We start from the raw sequence: 24,403 nt of genomic DNA, 5'->3' as shown, positions 1-24,403 counted from the left end.
AAATGTAAGTCAAATACCTTCCAAACAGAGAACACTTGCCATATATGGAATGTAAACAATTGCTCCGTACATCGAAAACTGTCGCATGGGCTCTTGTGGGTGTTTGCCTAACTGGTTTCAATCACAAGTTGTGTGTAGGATATTCATAAAGAGCGCTCCAAGGGACATTACTCTGTGGGGTTAGCTTGAAATAATGTTCAGTTGATTTAATGCAACTTTGCATTAATTCATTCGAACATTTTCATTTAATATTGTAATCTAAATACTGAATATTGTATTGATGGTGTGATATAGTGTCTTTAAGTTGCTTACAAAGTCATGAGAGTAAGTCGGCATGGAGAAATTAAAATATTTATTCAGTATTGCACTTAAAATGATGAACACAGTTTGGGCAGGGTGAGATGGCTTTTACAGGTGTACTAGAGCTGATGTGATGTTGCAGTATTCCATTTTGTACTGTACTGCATAATGGTCATCTTGCTTGCTTTCCAGGATTTGCTGAAGATAATCTATGCAGATGAGGGGCACACAAACCTCTGTGATGTCGACTACAATCCAGGTGAACAAACAACACATTTTGTCAACACAGAACCAACAGAAATTAGACACAAGTGCAGAATATGAGGAAATAATTGTCCTCAGGTCTAATGTTAGAATATATTAGTGTAGATTCAAGTGATTTTAAGGGCAAACGTTATTTTACTGTAGTATATTTCTGTATGGGCCCATCTGTCATGATCATTATAGCTGGTTTTTATCAGATCTATAGATGAACTTTCCAGATCAATTTCTACAAGACTCATCCCTCATGTCATGTTTGTGTTTATTTGTTCTTTTGTTGGAGACATTTGCTCTGCATATTGAGATGAAGTTCAACCCCTAACCTGAACATAGAGAATTTCTGGGTTCCGTCTTCTTTTTGGGGGCGGTGGGGTAGTCTAGTGGTTAAAGCGTTGGCTCTTCACGCCGAAGACCCGGGTTTGAATCCCCACATGGGTACAATGAGTGAAGCCCATTTCTGGTGTCCCCCGCCGTAATGTTGCTGGAATATTGCTAAAAGCGGCGTAAAACCAAACTCAGTCAGTCAGTCTTTTTATTGTTTTATAGATGAACCACAGAAAATTCTCTATGTTCATTAAATAGCATCTTCTAAAATGCCAATCAGACATCTAACCCCTAACCTGCTTTCAAGTTTTAAGTTCTTTTTTTATTATCCCACCATTTGTCATATGGCTAACATTTGCACAGACAAGTGAGAGTACACATTATTCTTTTTGTCATGTTGTAGCTGGGGGTGCGGACAAGACTGACACCCAGTATGATGTGAAGAACGGTATCCGATCTATACGAGTCAGTCCTGATGGCCTTCACTTGGCTGCTGGAGACAAACTTGGGAATCTCAGGTAACAAGTTCACAAACATCATGATGGGACCTATTCAGTGTTTTTGTCTTTGGAAAAAGAGAACTTTACTGATTTCGATTATTTTAGTCTAGTGTTTCATATATATCTACAGCAGAATAAATGAAATTTCTATGAAAGTGATGACAATATGGCTTCTTTATGAATCATTCAGTTTTAACTATGTGAGAATGACAGAGATCAAATCTAAAATGGATGTGAAAATGATTATGGAGAATGAGAACATAAAAACAATAACTTAAAGACAAAATTAATTCACATCAATTCAGTACTGAATGTCTCCAGTTAGTTTTCAAGAGAAAGAACACGGCATTGTTACAACAAGGCTTTGTATATGTGTTGAGGGTATAATTATAAATTACAAGTTTGTGTTTTCTCATGGCTTCATTTGATTATTTCAGGGTATATGATACTGAATATATGGATTTGATTCGAGATATAGAGGCTCATGAAGCAGATGTGTTGTGCTTAGAATACTCTTACTCCAAACAAGGTAAGCGACAAGTATGCAAGAGTTGTCTCCCTTGATATCACTCTGTAACAGTATTTGTCATTTCATCAACAAAGATAATTTCCTTGCACAAAAGGAACAAACTGAGCACACTGAAATCAATTCAGCCTTTGCCATACTATACCACCTCATGCCGTCTGCAACTCTATACAAATATCTTGGATAAATCAGTTATAACTGATTTGTCTTCCAGCATTTGGTAAACAGCTTCTGTCTTTAGATTCTAGGGATGTCACGATACAAGTTTCATGAATCGATATGTATCACAATACCCATGTCACGATTCGATACGTATCACGATACCTATTTTCGCAGCATTATTGCAAAAATTTAGTTACATTTTGAACATTAATATTTCATATTTTATAATTGTCCATGAAAAGATCAACATTTTTTATTCTCAGAGATTAAAAAGTTCTAATTTCCCATCTTTGTGCATGAAAAATAATCATTTATAACTCTCATAACATAAAACAACATGATACAATTGCAAAATGTAAACGATAGATAAACATATTTAAACCTATACTTTCAAAACTAAATATCGATACAGTTTTGAATGTATCAATAATTGTATCTACGAAAAAGTATCAAAGCATCGATGTATCGTGGCATCCCTATTAGTTTCATACTATCACCTGAAACATGCTTTCTTCAAAACATATTCCTATGTTAAAATGTACCGCTTGACCATGCAGGACCCAAAGTTCTGGCATCAGCTAGTCGAGATCGTCTGATTCACGTGTTCGATGTGGAACAGAACTATGGCCTCCTGCAGACCCTGGACGATCACTCGGCATCCATTCAGGCTGTGCGCTTCACAGACCAAGATAACCAGCTGAAGATGCTGAGTTGTGGAGCAGATAAGTCTCTGCTGTTTCGTAACGCAATACAGGTATGTCCATCTTCCACTACCAGACATTATATCCATCTCCATTCGTGAGACCAAGGGCAGGTGGTTACTGTAGACGACCTTACTGACTGCTTGCTATCATGACTTGATGGCTTGAGTCAGTGCTCATGCTATCAACCATTAGTTTTTCTCATGATCATGTTCAGCCCCCTGTGATGTGCATGTACCAAGGCAAACAGACTTAAACCACATTCACTCTCTCGCTCACTCACAAAGTCTGAAGTTTTGTTGGGTGAGTTGAGTAAATTGTGTCTGTGAAAACTCTGATAAAATTTAGGGATGAAACTAGAATATGTTGAAAAGTACAAAATGTACTGTACCATTTTCAGAAAGTAAAAAATGGTTTTGAAGTTGGCTTAATTATTGCAGGACTTGAAAAGAAACAGAAAAACATGTTGATAATGTAGTACTTATGTTGTCTCTTTGTAGAGTCCAGAATTCCAGTTCAGTCTTGACCAGCACCTGGTCAGCAAGGCCACGCTGTATGATATGGTGACCGATCCCACGCAGAAGTTTGTAGCTACAGCCTGTCAGGACAGAAACGTCAGGTACGTCAATCTCCTTCCATCGGGAATCTTCAGTTCTCCGGTGTACAATGTAAGTGTACAATACAACGTCCGAGGGTTACTGACGCCTCTTGGATTCAGGTTTTAAATCTCACAACTGCAGATGATGAGGATTGAAGATAGAGGTTAGAATTGATCTTCAGCACCCAGTGCATGTTGAAGGAGGCAACAAACAGGATCGGATGGTCAGGCTCGGTGACTCCGTTGTCATTTTGTTCTAATTGAATAGATCAGTGTTGAAACTTGATTATTTACAGACCGCGGTCATATAGCTGAATGGACCCGTGAAGGTCTGGGTTAGAATGAGCCTTCAGTAACCCATGCTTGTCTTAAGAGGTGACTAACGTGATCGGATGGTCAGACTTGCTGACTTGGTTGACACATGTCATCTGTTCCCAATTGCGCTGATCGATGCTCATGCTGTTGATCACTAGATTGTCTGGTCTAGACTCAATTATTTACAGACCGCTGCCATATAGCTGGAATATTGCTGAGTGCGGCGTAAAACTAAACTCTCTCACTCATATAGCTGAATGACTGCTGAGTGCACTCTTGTACAACAAGTAAAGAGATCAAACACAGCTGCAAATAATTTTGTTAAGGACGCTGCAACCTCAATGCTATAAGTTGTTCTTAACTATGAACCATTTATTTTCTTCAGAATCTATAATATCCGCACAGCCAAACAGAAGAAGAATTACAAGGGCTCGCTAACAGACGATGGCGTGCTGTTACGGATTCAGCTGGATCCGTCTGGATGCTATGCTGCCACCAGCTGCACAGACAAGAATATTTGTATCGTGGACTTCTACAGCGGTGAGCTGGTGGCCAACATGTATGGACATTCCGAGACCATTACTGGAATCAAGTTTATGAATGATCTCAAACATGTGATCTCAGTGTCAGCCGATGGGTAAGACTGACTCTACTTTCATTCTTAAGACATTTTAGCAGATAATGATTAATCCAGTCAGCCTAAATGGGAATAATGGATTGACAAGCAGCCTTTGCTTGTCTTGGGCGGGGAATAATGAATTGGGTGACTGGATTGATTACTAGATTGTACCTGAAAGGTATGAATTATCGCACCCTATGCCCATCACTGGATTGTCTGGTCAACACTAGGTAAAAATCCACTCCTTTAAGATGTGGTAAAATTGCCTGTAAAATTTGAATGAAATAAACAAATAGAGTTTAAAAATTCGCCTATTTGATGCATACGAGGCTATTACGCTGGAGCTGTCCAATGAATAAGCAAATTCCTGTTTGGGACAAATGTGCTACCCTGGTGATAGAGTTATTGATCCTAGTTGACATAGATCTACATCTGTTTCATCCATGCTGTTCCAGTTGTATATTTGTGTGGCGTCTGCCATCGGAAATGACGAAGCAGATGAAGAACAGAATGGAGGAACTTGGCAAGATGCCCAAGGACCTGCAGTTTGTCAGTGATATCAGGTAGGGCTAAATTACAACTTATATAGTGGGTACATAGCTACAACGTTAGTCTGTCTCACAGTCCCTGAACCACATTATTTTCCCTACAGCCTAGCCTTCCCTGTAGTGCTAAAGCCCTACACGAAGCAAGTCTAGATTTCTCCAGGTTCAGGTTCTGAATCTCTGGTCTCCCTGGGGCTCCTTTTCAATTTAAATGGGCTTGTTTGTTACTATCAAAATTATATGTATTCAGAGACTAAGCCTTAGTCTACTACAACGTGTACAGACTGTCGTAACCCTTGATGGTCTGGATATTATTCCACCTAAAGCATGTTCTGATACAGAAGGAATATGTGAGGCCTCACATAATCCAATACATGGTTTACGTTGGTCATGTTACTGAAGTCACAGTACTGTGTATGAATTTCTGAAAAGGAGAGCTGAAATAAAGACACCCATTACATCTTAATATATCACGAGGGGCGGTGGGGTAGCCTAATGGTTAAAACGTTGGCTCGTCACGCCGAAGACCCGGGTTTGAATCCCTACATGGGTACAATGTGTGAAGCCCATTTCTGGTGTCCCCTGCCGTGATGTTGCTGGAATATTGCTAAAAGCGGCGTAAAACCAAAGTCAGTCAGTCAGTAATATATCACGAATTGGTGAGATAGGAATCAGGAAATATGCACTGGACTTGACATATCTCTATGACAACATGGAACTTAGGTCAAAGTGTGTCCCACCCTTAGGTAAACTAACAGTAAAGTGATGTCATCATATATTTATATTTGTTCCTTCTTAACAATAATGTCTCATCCATGCTTCTAATGTTATGATGATGAGATGATATAGTTGGAGAGTGAAATATCAGCATCATTTATATCAATGATAATCAATGAGGATTAGTTTGGGATCGAAAATGAGGTGTATTTTTTGTGTGAGGATGTTAAGTAATCAATATCAATTACAATTAGTAATCATACAGATATCTACAGCATCTGATCCAGGCCAGTGATACAATTAGTAATCATACAGATATCTACAGCATCTGATCCAGGCCAGTGATACAATTAGTAATCATACAGATATCTACAGCATCTGATCCAGGCCAGTGATACAATTAGTAATCATACAGATATCTACAGCATCTGATCCAGGCCAGTGATACAATTAGTAATCATACAGATATCTACAGCATCTGATCCAGGCCAGTGATACAATTAGTAATCATACAGATATCTACAGCATCTGATCCAGGCCAGTGATACAATTAGTAATCATATCTACAGCATCTGATCCAATCAATTAGTAATCATACAGATATCTACAGCATCTGATCCCAGTGATACAATTAGTAATCATACAGATATCTACAGCATCTGATCCAGGCCAGTGATACAATTAGTAATCATACAGATATCTACAGCATCTGATCCAGGCCAGTGATACAATTAGTAATCATACAGATATCTACAGCATCTGATCCAGGCCAGTGATACAATTAGTAATCATACAGATATATCTGATACAATTAGTAATCAGCAGGCCAGTGATACAATTAGTAATCATACAGATATCTACAGCATCTGATCCAGGCCAGTGATACAATTAGTAATCATACAATTCTACAGCATCTGCAGGCCTGTCCAAACAATTAGTACTGTCATTGTAAGACCCTACCACCTGCTCCTTTGTCAAATACCATCTGCTCACACTTCTCCTCTACACAGGAGGGAGACGGCCATCATTTCCAAGGCCAGCACCCACGACGGCATGGACAACTTTCCAGTGTTACATGAGCATCAACAGTTCCAGCCTGCCCACAACGTACTGGACATGCTGGAGAAGGACTACCATGAAGCTCCAGCCGAGGAGAGTGGTCCTGACTATCGCTTCAGTGTTGGGCCCCTACCCAACTGGGCAAAAGCCAAGGTTAGTTACAGTTGCATAATTTGTATCATTGAAATTTCCCGTTCTTATGTTCCGATGTGTTCTTATAGAATTTGATAAAGATGAACTTTGATCCCAATACTGCCCAGTAGACATATTTCTAGTGGATGTGAGAAGACATTGGATAAACATTAGCTGTGTGTTTGACTGTTTAATGTTCGAATTAACAGACGATCAGAGTGGATTTTGACTGATTTTAATTAGATTTACTGGGACTGCAAATTAACCCAAGATTACTGTCCCTCTAAGGTCAAGATATCTTTTGTCTATTTTATTTTGCACAAGCTAAAATTTGAATTCAGCGTGCATAGATTCTGTGCAGATTTTGAGCTCATGTTGAGATGTTGACTCCTACAAGTGTGTGATGTGTGTAGATGGTCGGCAGCAGCGGTGACAGCAAGGACCGCAGCCTGGAGTCAGCAAAGCAGCCCAAGGGCAGATGGGCTGAAAGAGCTGATACAGGATTCGCAGTGAAAACACAGAGTGAGATGAGCTTGATCAACACAGAGCCAGGTATGTTGCAGAGTTGTCACCCCTTGCTAGGCTCACTGCTTTCGTCAGACAATTGTTTCTCAAAGCCATACAACCGGGATTTCCCGTATTTACGCCCTGGGCTTAATAACGGAAAATGACCCTTCTCGTTAACAAATAATAAAAGCCATAATTAAGCCCAGGGCTTAAATTCAGGAAATGCTTGTAACAAGAAAATGATTCTGAGACACAGTAAAATGGAATGAACTTTAATAATGATATTATCATATTTTATTGCGACCATGTGTGAGTCATATGGATTGAGATTGTCTATTTGAGTATAGAGTACCTAACCTCTCTTGGGACTCCAAAACGTTCTGTACACCTGAAAACCTCTAACTGCACTACAAACGTTATATATGCTGATGAAATAACCCATTTTGTAGCTAATGGGCGCAATTTTTGAGTGGGCTTAAATACGGGAAATGACGGTAGTATGATGACTGTCTGTAGTCTCTGAAGGTCTGAAGTTACCAGGATAATTTTGAGGAATGGTGTCCATGGCCCCATTCCACAAAGTGATCATTGTGTTAATATTTTCAAGATTCCCATACTATGTCATTGACATGTAACTGTTCTTTGTTTAATTGGGACTCTATCATGATGTGGGGCAGTGGGGTAGCCTAGTGGTTAAAGTCAAACCCGGTTCGATTCCCCACATGGGCAAAATGTGTGAAGCCCATTTCTGGTGTCCACCGCCATGATATTGCTGGAATATTGCTAAAAGCGGCGTAAAATCAAACTCACTCACTCACTATCATAATGTCTGATACTTTGGTATATATGAAATTCACACAGCCTGAAAATTTTTTTTATCATGCCTGAGACATAGAGGTAGCTGTGACATGATGCTTTCCTGGATGTGCCAGCACCCACATGTTCTGGGTGGAGATTGGTTATGTTGGTTGTATTCTTAATGCTTGATTGGTCAGTTCCATGCCAGCTGACATGGTTGACACATGTCATTGTATCCCAGTTACATAGATTGATACTCATGATGTTCATCACTGGATTGTCTGGTCCAGACTCGATTATCAACAGACCTTCACCATATAGCTGGAATATTTCTGAGTGTGAAACAACAAAGAAACAAATATGCAGCAAAACCACAAGTCGTCACAGGTGTATGAGTTGTGTTGAACAACATTCTCAACTGTACTTTTTATATGGTTTAAACATATTATTTCCAAAAGAGGAACTGGATTGGTAAACAAGCAGTATTGTGCTTATCTGAATACCGCTCTGGAATACAGATATATTATAGATATAATAATCATGCGGAGAAAAGCATGATATTAACAAAGGATAAACAATAGCTTTCTGGAAATGTAACAATCATAAACTGTAATATAGCCGCTTTTAACATTAGAACCATTAGTGTCGGAAAATACTTAATAGTAAGTGCAATTTCGTTTTTACCATTACAACACAAATCTGCCTGACAGTACAATGAAAGAATGGATAGATTCTAATAATTCAAGATTACCTTTAGTAGATCCATTAGAGTGGCCGTTTAGTATTGATTTGATGTCATATCCTTTAGTATAGAAGTACATTTTATGTCTTATGTCAGTGTAATTAACGCACGAAAAGAAATAGTGAATTGGATCTTCGTAACAGTAGCCACAAGAACAAGAGGGATTTGAAGATAAAAACCGTTGATATTTATGTGCGTTTAAATCGCTGCAACCGAGCCTGAGGCGTGAATGGAAAATCTGACAGAATCTTGTTCCAAAGCTTAAATTGAAGTAATTTTGACTATTATTATTTGACCCATTAATGTGTTTCTTAAAACTACCCAAAGTAGACGTTTCTCTATAATCGGTAGACAAACAATTCCACAATCTTACTGTAACTGGGGGGAAATGACTTAGCATAATTTGCACTTTTACTATGGATAGTTTGGAGCTTCAAACGGTCTCGGAAAATGTACCTTGTTGTGTCAGATACCTTAGGAGGGACGAGATCGCTCAGATATTTTGGAGTTAAATTATTAACCATCTTATAGAAAAACTTTAGTTTTTGGATGTATCTTCGAGTACATAGTGGTTGGAAATTTGTCTCATCATAAATTTTGTTGTGACTCGTGCCGCGAACAGCACCACAAATAGTTCTAAGTGCATCAAGATTAAGTTTTTCCAGTGTTAGTACTTTTTATATCATCGTGTTTCAGTTTGACGTCGAAGGAGAGACAAACTATTTGCAACTTTTTGATGTTTTCCAATTTTCATTAAACCTATGAGATTGACATTGGCAAACCTGGAAAGATAACATAGGATTTGAACCCTTAATTACAGTTTGCATACCCAACGGACAAAACTCTGCAGAGTGAATTAAGGAATCTAAAACAACAGGGCAAAGTTCAGGCATCATTCCTGCTAAACCTAATGTTAATATCTTCACATCAGCTATATATTAGCCACACTGCTTGTGTAATGTTGCACAAGTTATTTATGCACTGTAAATGTAGCCAAGGTGAATGGAGATAGGCTGCAGGTATTGTTGATTGTTTGTGTTGATAGCTGTTGACAATAATCTCAGCCTTTATTACTCATGTATGAATCAGATATGCTATCTCCGACTTCATCATAGAGATTATCACTACCAGGTTTTATATATTTAGTGTCAATATGACTTAGGTGTCATCATTTAACATTAAAAAGCCACAGTTTGGGGCATTTAGTGATTATTTTCCATTGTCTAAGTAATATGGCACAGATGATTGGCATTCTTCATACTGTCTGATTTATAAGCGGCTATCTTCTTTTGTCAGTGACAACTGTCTCCTTTAGCTGTAGACAGATTCCTCTTCTTAGTTAAAAAAATGCTCAGCTAACTAAGTTAAATCATGAAAAGTGGGAAAACATATACCTCAAAAGTACTTCTTTTTACTTCACCACATGCAAAATGTCTTTAGCATACTTAATACTAGTAGAATAAACTGTTTATCTCAGCAAATTTGGGTGAAGAGAAAAGAAAGTTAGTTTTGAAGGTGTTATATTGCCACCTACTGTACTCGACACAACATTTTCTAAACCAAAACCTATAACCTATACAGCCTGGCTAAAACATAACAGAGTGATCAAGATCTTGGAAGGATCATTGTAGAAATGCCATGAATCTTATTTGTTGAAATTGGATGAAGGACAAGTTAATGAAAAATAAAACTGCTATCCCTTAAACAGTTCACAAAAATTTGTTTTGATCTTTAGGAATTTGTTTGAAAAATGTATATTGAAAACTAATATGAAAATCATGATAATATTTAGTGAAAAGATTTTAAAATCTTTTGTAGTTTTGTTGTTCTGTATTTTAATCAGAGTGATCAAGAAGAGGCAAGATTTATACATGTCTGTAGATATTCACAAGAAAATATATTGCCCGATAGTCATGTCTTAGATATTATATAAAGGCCAGTACATGTTGAACAACCCGTTATTGTTACAGCCATGTTCCTGATCAGTAAATGTAAGCCATTAACTGCAGTGTTCAATCATGGCTGCCTGCACACTGACAAGAGAGTCAAATCTCCAAGCCAAACTGTCGTACGTAATGGACTACCGATCAGTGCTTGTGACTAACGTGGGGATTACGAGGCTGGATTACTGTTTCAGTTTAGCCATGCCTGACTGCAAATCTTTACAGTGTATGCTCGTTACAGGATTATATATGACCTTCACACGGCCCGATAAGCCAGGATAAGAAAATATTTTTGTTTCATGGAAGGTGATTGTGTATCACTGGGGGTAATGAGAGTTTAAGTGTGTAGTTGGGTGAGGAATTACAACAGTGATACTTTTACTGTAGCTAGGGAGAAGTGCCGGGATTTGTGCATGGAAAACTGAGAATAGCTTTCTGTCTGAAATGAAAAAGATAACAACTGATAAATATTAAAGATGCTTGTGTCGAGTTTTTGAGTGGCATTTAGCAGTGATACACATAAATGCAAGAATTTAAGCATGTCAAATGCTATATATTCTTACTCATTTATTTCTCCTATTTCACCTCATGAAGGAGTAAAGAAACTCTGGTCAATTATAAGAAACTAAGATAAAAAAATGTGTGAGTGTTAACTTATGATTTTTACTGTAATCTGTTGGTGTGTGGGATCCATTTCATATGATTTTGCCTCATTTTGTACAAGATCGGGGTGGTTGGGGTAGCCTAGTGGTTAAAGCGTTGGCTTGTCACACCGAAGACCCGGGTTCGAATCCCCACTTGGGTACAATGTGTGAAGCCCATTTCTGGTGTCCCCCTCCGTGATTTGCTTGAATATTGCTAAATGCGGCGTAAAACTAAACTCAGTCAGTCAGTACAAGATCGAGTTCAATGTTGGTAACCATAACAGGAAATGAGATTAGATTGACCCACATTGTTCAAGGTCAAGGCCATTTATTGCAATTATTCAGGAAGCATTGACAGCATTTTTTGACAAACCCCTGTTCAGAACATAATTCATGGAATCTCAAGGTTCAGTTTGTTATCATAGAAAACTATAAGCTCACTGATCACTGATTATCACTGTTCACTGGCAGTATGTATATACTGTGTGATATTTAATGATAATACTTAAATAGTATATGTAATGGTTTTGTAAACATAGGGATCACATTGCTCACAATAGTTTGAGGTCAACAAACATAATGTCTGTAGGAGCAGGTGTCATGGGAGATCAGGTGTGTATATCTTACATAATAACGACTTGCCAGCTATCTGATTGTCTTGCCTTACCCTCTACACAATGTTTAGCATGTACAGAAGTAAGTCATTGCGCTTCCTGCGACATCTGTGAGTAATGTGAAAATACCTGAAACCAATTGCTAAAATCTGGGCCCACTGTGATTCAAAAGGTAGAATTTGTCTTCAACAATCTTTGCTGGTTGTTACATGTGACTTAGCTTTGCTCCAAGGCTGTACTGAATACTGAGCCTATGGGTGTATAGTCATTCTATCCTTAATCCTTAGAAGAGGCAAGTTTAGATAAGCGGCCAGTACAAGGACCTCAGTCTGTTATTTATTTATTTTTTAGAAATTATCATTTAAACTATTAATATTTAACATATGTTATATTTGGGATTACACATCTTAGTAAAGTACAAATTCTAGTACTTTTTGAGTTGAGCCCCATCCGGGATTCGAACCCGCACCCTCAGAGTCAGGCACCCAATCGCCAGCACACAAAGTCAGATGCCTAGACCGCTCAGCCACCCGCGACTTCCACAAAAATGGAAGTCGGACAACTGGTAGTCTAGACTGCGGACTTTGTGTACCCCTCTAATTAATTACTTTTGCAAGTCTAGATGTGATTGAATGGAGGCAGATCAAGACGTCATATGTGTTTACTCAAAGAGTGTACAAGAAAAGTGCAGTTCACTTGAGAAATGTCCCCAAATGTGTCAAAAGGTTTCTGTCCGCACCCAATCTACAAACTGATAGCAATTCAAAAGGGAAGACCTAAAATAAGAAAGTTTCATTGTAGTCAATTACCTAAAATTAATGCCAAACAGACGTTTTATTTTCAAGGGTGAATAAAACCATGATAGACCAGGGCCAATAAACAACCCATGAAGTTGTAGATGTTGGCGGATCAGCTTGCTGTGTATACAAGTAATAAACAGTCACATATGATATCTGGCCTTCAAGTAGATTCTTTAGAAAATGTTCAAGGGGATCTGAGTGTGGGCCAAGTATTGGCATGGATATCTGACAAATTTAGGTGAGCTTGTTTATCATGTAAATATTGTGTTCAAAGGGATTATGAAACAATCCCTTTTGAGACCAGTTGGACAGTTTGACAGACTAATTCTTCACCCTCTGATTGTCAGGGGGTGTTTGGATTACAATCACTTTAGATACTGCTCGGGGACAACTTATCTTTAATCTGTGATCACTGTCATATCTTTTTGATGTATTGTAATTAGTTGCACGTATTGATTCTTACAGTTGCAAGTCGATAGCCTGTTCTTTAAATGTCATTTGTTGGTAATCGCTGTTTGATATGTTAGGCAGGGGTGATCTGAGTGTAGATAGAGTGGGGACTGTTAGGGGTTGATGTATTCATTGCAGTTATACTGACCCTTACAATGTCTTATCAAGGATTAGTATTAAGTTTTTGAGACCTTTTACAAGTTAGAGCAGTAAGGAAGGATAACAATATATGAAAGAACGTTTTCTTTGTTACAGTGAGAGAGATGTTTTGGTGTAGATTCTAACATCATTATCAAGCGTTCTGTTCATCACTTGTATGATGGTAGTGTTAGAACCTTAACGGAAAGGTCGGTCTCACTGTCATATAGAAGTTGTTATCCATATATTGTTATCCGTCCTTAAGGTCTATTATTGTATGTGCAACTACATGTGCATAATGATTAAAATAATAGTTACATTTTGCACATTTGGTCTACTTCCCATATATTGATGGAAAGGAATAAATGAATGTATGGAAGTACAAGTGTTTCAATATTATTGTCCAAGTTTCCTCGCATGCTAGGGGTGGTGGGTTAGCCTAGTGGTTAAGGCATTCGTTCGTCAGGGAAGACCCGGGTTTGATTCCCCAAATGGACGCAATGTGTAAAGCCCATTTCTGGTGCCTGATATTGCTGGAATATTGCTAAAACAATTTCAGTCATTATATTTTAGAATCTGGTTTTACTTTTTATATGTAAAATAATGATGAGGATGAGGATTGTGATGATAATAATGATGATGATGATGATGATGGTGATGATAATGATGATGATGATGATGATGATGATGATGATGATGATGATGCCAGCAACCTTTATGAATGATTACATCATTTCATTGATGTAAAAGTTCAGCAAACCAGCAACTCATTTCTTAAGTTTGGTTAGCCTGCTTTAAGTGGACATTTCCACATCCATCTGGACCTCACTCGGCATGTACTGAGACCTTATTCAAGTTGTCTTTATGTGAGGGTTACGTTTGAAACATGTAATCTCAAGTGACTTGCCTGCTTCTGTAGTCATGCACACTAAAAGCTTCTGTTATGACTGGAGTGTAATCTGCTGACATGTCATGTTGAAGGCCGAGTGGTAACTCAACTATGTTTCTTAAGCCTGGGGCTCATGTTAACATGGTGGAGGGGTAGGGTAGCCAAGTGGTTAAATCGTTCACTCATCATGCTTCAATCTCGGGTTCTATTCCCACATGGAGACACGGTGAAGTCCAGTTTTGGCGTCTGCTGCCATGCAAGAATGTTGTTTGAGGCAGTGTAAATCCTAGATTGACATTTAGTCCCAGAAATATAGTTCCGTTATTTAAAAATATATATATATAAATTATCTACAAAACAAATCCAAATTGAGCCCAGAACAACCATGCTGAGGTGTTCTAGACTTGCTAAATCATTCTAGACTTGACTAGGTCTCCAATTTAACTTATTCTCTAAGGTCTGGGTGTAAATCCAACTCTTTCGTCTACAAATGTCAAGGACCTCTTCCATGAAACATATGGCTGCTGTTAATGAGATGAACACAAGGTAGTTTATTTGTTGCTTTTGATATTAGAAAAATAATTTCAATTATAAAGCATACTTCTATCCTCAAGATGGTAGGTTAGAAAAGTCATGATCTGGTATTTGAATGGCAAAAGATGGTAAGAAGTATTTCGCACTTCAGTTAAGCTTTAGAAAGCATCAATAAAGTCAATATCATAACAAAAACCCGAAAATAAAATCTTTATATTCAAATGTTAAAGCAATACAATTGAAGAGCCTGAAGACCATCTTGATTTCTAACACTGCATTGACATCACTGGTAAAATTGAGGTCATGAAGATGTGGGAATATAAAGTTGTATTGACAGTGAATTGTGCAACCTATTTCTCCACCAGCCCTGCCCTCATGGTGTCTTTATGTTTATTCAAGCTTGTTGAGGACGTAGGTGTCATGTACGCTGTTTTCATTGAGACTGTCAGCGTGAAAATATTTGAGCATGATCCGGTTATGCCTTCAGTGTTGATCAATACTTGTTATAAATTTTTGATGAGCTAACATTGGCCATGTGTGGGAATTCACAAGGAGATCAGGACAGTAATGAAGAATTTAATGAAGAATTCTCCTGGATAATGTCAGTCTGTGGTATTGGTATTGTAGTGTTATGATAAGACTGATCCAGGAAGATTTGGTGTTGTGATGTAACGGTAAATTGACGTGTTTGGGGAACATGTCATAACCTTTGAAGATATAACACTTCACGCTCCGTCAATCAAAGTGATGATGTAAGGGATAACAGCCGTGGAATATCTACATTACCATGGAGTATCAGAAAGTTAATGAGTTGTCACTGGACATCCGAGATATGCCCTGATCAAGGAGTTGTGGATGAGGTTAATGATCGTCGTGGGCAGACATTAAGGAGTTCAGTTTTTAGGTGGATGTCGACGTGTTTGGTGTGATTGCTTCTGTGACAACCAAGTGATGCTGATGATGGTGTGTGCTGCTGTTGATGATGGTGTATGCTGCTGCTGACGGTGTGCTGACTGACTGAGGGAATGTTTGTAGAACATGGCTTTTCCAATGTGGAGCAGCTGTAAACACTGTGTTCAGGGTAGAGATCTTATTAATATTTTACTTCAGATTTAGATCTTTACCACAAACCAAGTCCCCTTTCATGTGATTTTACTGTCAGTGCAGCATGTTATTGATATGAGTATTTCAATATGTTAGATCCTGAAACATCTGTTGTTGCTAGTTGCTCCTTGCTCTCTCCTCAAAGAACACAGGACGTCTGAATTGAGCAGACACATTTTATGTTTGCTGATTTTTTTTACCTGGTATTGCTTCACATAGACTTGACATTTATTGGATATCAACTTTATATGACTGGATCATTGACTTGATGTTGACAGGATTGACTGGGACATTCATAGGAAATTGACTTATGCATTGACCAGCCACAGACAGGGCCATTGACTTGACAGGGCCACTGACTTGACATTCACTCGGACATTGACAGGACACAGACAGGGCCATTGACTTGACAGGGCCACTGACTTGACATTCACTCAGACATTGACAGGACACAGACAGGGCCACTCACTTGACATTCACTCAGACATTGACAGGACACAGACAGGGCCATTGACTTGACATTCACTCGGACATTGACAGGGCACAGACAGGGCCATTGACTTGACATTCACTCGACATTGACAGGACACTGACTGACATTCACTCGGACATTGACAGGACACAGACAGGGCCACTGACTTGACATTCACTCGGACATTGACAGGACACAGACAGGGCCACTGACTTGACATTCACTCGGACATTGACAGGACACAGACAGGGCCACTGACTTGACATTCACTCGGACATTGACAGGACACAGACAGGGCCACTTGACATTCACTCGGACATTGACAGGACACAGACAGGGCCATTGACTTCATCATTCACTGGACATTGACCGGACATTGACATCGGACACACAGGGCCATTGACTTGACATTCTCTTGACGGACATTGACAGGACACAGACAGGGCCACTGACTTGACATTCACTCGGACATTGATCGGACACAGACAGGGCCATTGACTTCATATTCACTCGGACATTGACAGGACACAGACAGGGCCATTGACTTCATATTCACTCGGACATTGACAGGACACAGACAGGGCCATTGACAGGACAGGGACTAACATTGACTTTACTGGACATTGATGGACACAGGACACAGGGCCATTGACTTCATATTCACTTTGATCATATTCACTGGACATTGACAGGACATTGACAGGACACAGACAGGGCCATTGACTTGACAGTGCCACTAACTTGACATTCACTCGGACATTGATCGGACACAGACAGGGCCATTGACTTCATATTCACTCGGACATTGATCGGACACAGACAGGGCCATTGACTTCATATTCACTCGGACATTGATCGGACACAGACAGGGCCATTGACTTCATATTCACTCGGACATTGACAGGACACAAACAGGGCCATTGACTTCATATTCAGACAGGGCCATTGACTCCATATTCACACGAACATTGATCGGACACAGACAGGGCCATTGACTCCATATTCACTCGAACATTGATCGGACACAGACAGGGCTATTCTCATCAGTATCTCATCACACTCCAGTCAGTATGGTGGTTATGATGTCCATCTGTGATCTGTTTGTCCAAGTCCAAGGGTAAAATGACTTTTGTTCTTCCCTTACTGCTGTATCTTAATTCTAATTGTGAATGACAGACATTTGACTTGCATAAAAGGCTTTATTTTGTATGTGGTGTATTTATTATCCAAAGTTTGGGGATTTTTTTTATGATACCTAGTAATCTATTATCCTGTTATTGGTTAAGAGTGAGTGAATACACAGCTTGAGTACTTTTTCAGTAATATCAAGGGAGGTAACACCAGAAATGGGCTTCAAATGTTGTATTAATATGGATTAGTTATGAAGCTTTTGAGATGACCCCTAGGTCAAGTTGCTAGGTAAAAATGTCCATGTGCTTCATTTGGGAAATCACAGGAAATGTAATTAACAGTCTAGTTTGAATAAAGGTTAGTGACTTAAATGCTCCTTTTTGAAACACTGCAGTCCGAGTAACTGAGTGCTGTAGGTTTTGATACGGCCCCTCAAAGGTGCACTGATGACTGTGATAGCCTTGGGCTGACTCCAATGGTAGGGTCAGTTGTTTACAGGGTACGCACATTGCCAGCTCAGTTGACGACTGTCATGCAGTAATCACAGGAGATCACGATACAGTCACCTTCTGATCTACACTGCAGGCTTAGCCGTGAAAACCTGTATCACATGCTGTGACTTATCATTACAGCACAGACACTGTTGGACAACATTAGGACACTGTTTATTGGACTTTCACATCATTTATGACTTTTTGAAAATTGTGGGATGTTGTTTGCTGAAAAAAATTAAAAGCAACATGAAAGCTGACTGACAGATATGTGCGTTTTGACTCGTAACTTTTGCCATCATAATGGCAAGTATATTAATGTTTGGTGGAAACAATTTTCGTCACAACCTTTCCACCTATCTTCTAGAGCGTCGCCGCTTTACCCATGAAGGAGAGGCATTGCAGAGTCAGTTTGCTGGTTTACGGAGAGAAACCATGGTCATTGCAAAGGACCCCACAACACAGGTACGTGCCTTTAGAAAATTTCACATGAAAACATACGTGTCGACAGTTTGATATGTTCAAGTTGTGTTTTTGTGAGGTTAAAATCTAGTCTAAAAACTGATGAAGCTTGCCTTGATAAGTGTTGTTTTTAATCATACATATAAAATGATAAATGTCTTGTGTGTGTGTTTTTTACGTGAACTTACTTTAAGACTTTTATGCGGTCAGTGGGTAGAAGGGGTAGAAAGTAGCATAATTGTTGCTTCTTTATGATTTTCTGCTGTAGTATTTACAAGTGGAAGGATTACTTACCAAACAATATATGATAAATGTCTTGCATTTTTCTCCATGAAGTTTTATACGTCTTTGCAGTAGATGAGTAAAAAGGGGTAGAAAGTGACATAATTGTTGCATCTTTGAGATTTTCTACAATAGTATTTTGTAAACTCCCCTTAGGACAGGGTTATTTTTATCTTTCCTTGATACACAGAATTGATCCCAATGTCAAGTGTGTACTTAAATAGACTGACATGTATGATAAGCACTTTGAAAAGTTGAGTGGTAGTTTTGAAACTTGTGCCAAGTACCCCTTGACTTCAGTTGATTATTTCCAGAGTTGCCTTTGGATATGTTGAAACGTCTTTCAGCATTTATTCGCTTTTATTCACACTATATCAGATTCAAAGGTGTATATGTTATGTGAATTTTGTGCAAATTCCAACAATATGAAATATTAACTGAGAGTCTTGCAGAAGTAACTGTGTTCATGCATACTTGTTGATATATTGGAAAACAACAATAATACTGACTGTTAATTCAACAAACCTCATTACAAACTCTTTTCCTTCATTAAAGGTTGATGAAAATTGCCTGACTTTTCACTTTATTTAAAGAAAACTAAATTAACAACTCAGAGTTTGAATTATATTACTTTATGAAGGTACTGAGAGACTTAATCTCTAACAAAAACATACATTCAAGTCATATGCAAATACATTTTAACAATATTTTGTATTTATGTTAAATCTATGCATATAAAATATGTATATGGTTTGTACATAACAGTTGCTATGTAACTATTCCACCTTAAAACCTCAAACTGGAAACAACAGTCGAGGGGAAAATGTTCAGTTCAGTATTAAATGTCTCAGTCCGCTAAATAAGAAAATGTTCAAAATTTTAGTTTTTATGTCGAACTCGGCAAGTGGAAGTGGACTTTGTCTTTGATATATATTTTTTTAATGACTACATGTGTCTTCCTTCTCAGGGTATTTCCTTCATTAACGATGACGATGAGACGAATATCGATGATGATGAAGAATTCTGCCCAGCATTTTTCTCCACACACAATAAATCTCAATGGGATCTGGTAAGTATGACTCCTGTGGAGGCTGTAGGTAGTGTGAAGGATGATAGAACAACAAATACCATCCAGTAAGCTTGTCGATAAGGTTACCCCTTTTTCAGCAACTGATTGTGGTGGAGGGCTATGTAGCTTCCTCAAGTGCAATCCATTGTCCCCTGTTTGAGATTGTAAATCTCAAAATTAAATATATCTCAAAATTAAATTGAGAGTGAAATTTATGTGACATGTGAGATTAGTCTTTCCTCACACTAATTAAACTTGCATCAATGTCTCAAACATTGACTGGTGACATGAGGGCTTATCTTCTCGGGATTGCTGAAACCCACTGTCCTTCACTCACTGTTCTTGCTATTTATCCAGCTGGATTGAGCTACAGAAAATGATTATTTATTTATTGAAAAACTTCAAAATTCTTATGTCCTGTTTCATGATCCTTGACATCTCCATTGATATCTCCTTCAATGATTATTTTGGATCAGATGATAGCGCTGACCAGAATGAATCTATCCCATTTTTACTTTGATATTATGTTATGATATTACCCAGGGCTATAACATGAATATCCATATACAGTAGAGAAGCTATGATCATACACGTGTGTCAGTCATGATGATAGAGACGTCTGCTGTGTCTAGACGGTCGTATATTGTTATTTATCATATGTTTGATGGCGGTTTTGTCTCCTGGCTTGTTGCAAACATACTGAGAGGTAGGAATATCCTTGTTGCACAGTATCTCTGTCTGTGTCTTGTTTGTGAGATTACCGGCTTGAGTCTTGGCTGTTACTGTAAGTTTTAAATCTGGGTGGATAAACAGATGTGGGAATGGTATTAGGGTATTATCAGGTATTGATTCCAAGTAAAGCATAAAGTCCTCCTTTTTTTGGCTGTAACACTCTCTTGTGTTCAGAGAACAGTTTGTGAATGGGGTCAGAAGGATTTGCAATCAAACTATTTGAAAAGTATTGCAGACTTTTGGTGCAGCAGTTATATGTGAAACTTCACTGTGATTTTCTGACAGCATATATCTGTGTTACCTTTAAATCATTTTAATTATTTCTTCCATTTGTCTTTGATTATTTAGCACATGCATGAATCTGTTCAGTGAGTTTCAGGTATGACTGCTCTGAGATAACAGGATAACAGTGACTAAGATAAACAAAAAGTTGTTACAACTAGAAATCTTGTTTCAATATGTAATCTTACACATGCAAAACTGACATGGTTCATAGATTTATTAGATTCACTTATGGTATTCACCGAAGGTCATTGATCTGACCTTGACCAATGGTTTGTCAGTCCTGGTGAAAATACATGACCAGCACTGAGATGCTTATTGCTTCAGTCTACAAGTTAGCCATTTGCAGAAGCCAGAATCTAGTACGATTTATTTCATTAAAGTTAACTAAGACTGCTCCACATCTTAAGACTGTTTTTGCTGAACAAGTAGCTGGACATGAAGTTAGGTTGATAGAGCCTCTTACTGCCACTGACTGTGAATTTACTCCACTTATCTGTCCCTCAGCCTGACAGTCGCCCATCATCGCGGAACTCCGACCCAGGAGGAGGTAACACCAGCGGCAGCAAGTGGGGCAGCAGGTTCAGCCTTAACCTTGAACGCAACCTCAGCATCGACTTTGACGACACTGACGAACATGATACAGGGTCGGAAACACCCGAGGTCATCTACTACCCACCCAGCGAGGTCGACTCTTCGGAAACCTATCCAGAGTAAGATTCGTCAATCAGGGTGCTCACAAAATGATATATGTTCAATTCAGATACAGTTCATATGTGTAGAGTTGTGTCCCTTACCTGGCCAGGATCAGCTTGATTTAGGTAGAATCTTTTTAATGTGTGAGGGACATGGTTTGCAGGCAACAAACTAACTCATGGAGTTCATTTGATAGGCAAAATGATTTCTGTTGCGGAGAGCTTTCATCCTCCATACATTGTGATTTAACGGAAATGTTTCTTCGTAATTGTAATCAGCATAACTCAGTCACCAGAAATGGGCTTCAAACATTGTACCCATGTGGGGAATCAAATTCCACTTCAGTGAGATGCTACAGTACAGTTTCCAGTGTTAAGAAAGGGTTTTGCTTGTTAAATTGTAGTATGGAATGATGTGGGGTTTTTTTTGTGTCCGTCCCATGAATGGATCTTCTGTGTTGCAGTTCGTACCAGGTTTTCAACAGTGATCTGCCCCTGAGTCGACAGAAGCACCTCTCCAAGAGGTTCGGCATGCTGGAGACCAACATTGATGAAGGTAAGATTGGGTGAGAGAAGATGTCTCCAGTTTCAGGGCCTAACCTTTGTTTGTTTCAAATTATCCTGACTGTTCCATGCCAGTGATATGCGGCATCTGCAGACATCCTAACAAATTCCTAACAAGTAATTCTTTGAATGATGTTCAGCGTCACTCTGTCTGAATCTTTCAGCTGACTCTGAGAGCACGGATCCCATTTCCCTGGAAGATGATGAGAATGATGACACATTGCTGATGTCCAATCCCAGTACACCATCAGATCCCGACCGGGACTTCCTGGCCCGCACCCCAGACAAGGTATTGTACCAAGATGGTTTCACATCGATTCATTGTCCAGAGAAATCTGAGTTAGAATATTGATCTTTAGTAAACCATGCTTGTTGTAAGTGGCGACTAATGGGATCGGGTGGTCAGGCTCGCTGACTTGGTTGACACATGTCATCGGTTCCCAATTGCGTAGATCAATGCTCATGCTGTTGATCACTGGATTGTCTGGTCCAAACTCAATTATTTACAGACCGCCGGAATATAGCTGGAATATTGCTGCGTGTGGCATTAAACTAAACTCACTCACTCACTCCTCCAGAAAAAAAATTTAGAATCTTTTTCAAATATAATGATTATATAGAAGAATGCCAACTAGCAGAAGTTCAAAAATGGTGAAAAAACTTCTTCTCTCTTGAAAAGTGACTGCAGCAGTGTAAGGAGTACCTGGGTATATCTGTAGGATTTGATCTAAATACGTTCCTTGTAACAAGCGCCATGACTTTGACACCTTGACTCCATAATTATGAACACTATACAGTAGATACACATCCAAACTGAATTTGAGATTAAGAAATAGAGAAATGAAATATATTAATTTTAGAGTTGAGTTCCTGAAATCCATTCTTACCATTTTAGATTTATGATTGATGAGAAATGTATGACCATATTTGAATACACCAGACTACTGAAGGTGTGACAACGGAAGATCTGTGGCAAGCTCTTATTTAGGTAATATAACACAATATTCCATCATTCCAGGAGAAATTTGTCCATGAGAATTTTGAAACCATCAACTTCACACCAGTGGCGACTGACAAGTTCACCAAGGCGCTGGACTCCATAGAGCAGGACCTGAACAAAGATGGTCCACTCCCATTCAGCCCCCGCCTCAGCATCTCGTCCAGGTTCCTCTCCAGGGCCCAGCAGTCCAACATCAAGTGAGTAAGGGGCAGGGGCATAGCCTAGTGTATAAAGTGTTCATTCATTGTGTCAAAGACATGAGTTTGATTCCCCACATGAGCACAATGTCCCCCACTGTGATATTACTGGAATATTGCTACAAGCTGTGTAATCCACCCTGGAGTTCCCAACGTAGGTCTTAATATGGAAAATTATCCCTACTGTTACGACATGTGTGAGAGTAAAGTCTTACCGTATGTGTCTTCTCATAGTAAATGCTACATAAAGTCAGTGATTTGCCCTAAAAGGCCCTATATTTAGCAAAACTTGTTGTGATTTACAGGAAACTAATACATGAAACAATACCTTGCAATGAAAGTGGATGTTAGTTAAGCTTCATCCCGAAGCATAAGTTCCCCAGTGCATCGATGAAGCTAAGTGTTATTTCCCTCTGATGTTCGGTCCCACATTTGACCAACCTTGTGTGTTTTCAACGACTTGTGTATTATATGTTTCTTTATAGGTCCTTAAAATTGTTGATTGGGCCTTGAAAAGCCCCTAAAATGGCCTTAAATTTGATGGATGATAATCTGCAAGAACCCTGGTGACTTTCTACGCCATTTTACATCAACCCTGTAATCAAGAAGTGGTTACCCATCAATAGTTTCTTGCATTGTGTCATTAAGCAGGATCTGACCTAATTATAGAATTGTAGGGAGATCCACTGATTGGCTTGTCTATTAGCTTGCATGGTGATTGAGGCTCAGTTGTTACATATCAGAGTCAGGTCACCAGTGACCACAGATCACTGTCAACAGAGCTGGGCAGTCCTTACTGGACACTGGTCTCCATTTTCCCTCATCATGAAGATCACACTAAAAACCACCATTGTATTTTCCAGGAACATGTCTGTGTACAGCAGTATACAACGCCAGGATAACTGGTTTGATGTGAGTCAAGTTACTATTTTTGTGGGTCAGACATTAAATACTTAGAGAAGCATAAAGTATTTAAGCTGAAGTGAAAATATGAGGTTAACACTATCAGCTAGGTATTGTTTGCATGTCTGTCTCAAAATTATTTCTGTTCTTGTTGATGTTAATTTGTTATTATCATGTCACTGTTATGAAACACACTGTTTA

At 38.9% G+C, this 24,403-nt stretch overlaps 1 protein-coding gene across 1 annotated transcript in view; it reads left to right on the top strand.

Annotated features, from left to right (window-relative positions):
* Positions 1-24,403, top strand: part of LOC124261544 (mitogen-activated protein kinase-binding protein 1-like) — a 118,083-nt gene that overhangs the window by 79,468 nt on the left and 14,212 nt on the right. Inside the window, 16 exon segments of the mRNA XM_046695859.1 lie at positions 493-559; positions 1,289-1,403; positions 1,823-1,914; positions 2,631-2,827; positions 3,275-3,393; positions 4,073-4,324; positions 4,762-4,869; positions 6,579-6,780; positions 7,173-7,311; positions 18,384-18,481; positions 19,728-19,829; positions 21,351-21,556; positions 22,003-22,094; positions 22,267-22,391; positions 23,121-23,299; positions 24,163-24,211. Of these exon segments, the coding sequence (XP_046551815.1) occupies positions 493-559; positions 1,289-1,403; positions 1,823-1,914; positions 2,631-2,827; positions 3,275-3,393; positions 4,073-4,324; positions 4,762-4,869; positions 6,579-6,780; positions 7,173-7,311; positions 18,384-18,481; positions 19,728-19,829; positions 21,351-21,556; positions 22,003-22,094; positions 22,267-22,391; positions 23,121-23,299; positions 24,163-24,211 (2,142 nt within the window).

This window comes from Haliotis rubra, unplaced genomic scaffold (genome assembly GCF_003918875.1).
Source record: "Haliotis rubra isolate DU_JTF1 unplaced genomic scaffold, ASM391887v1 Scf80, whole genome shotgun sequence".
NCBI lineage: Eukaryota > Metazoa > Mollusca > Gastropoda > Lepetellida > Haliotidae > Haliotis > Haliotis rubra.
The sequence above is the reverse complement of the archived record's forward strand: the minus strand, read 5'-3'. Positions and strand labels throughout refer to the sequence as shown.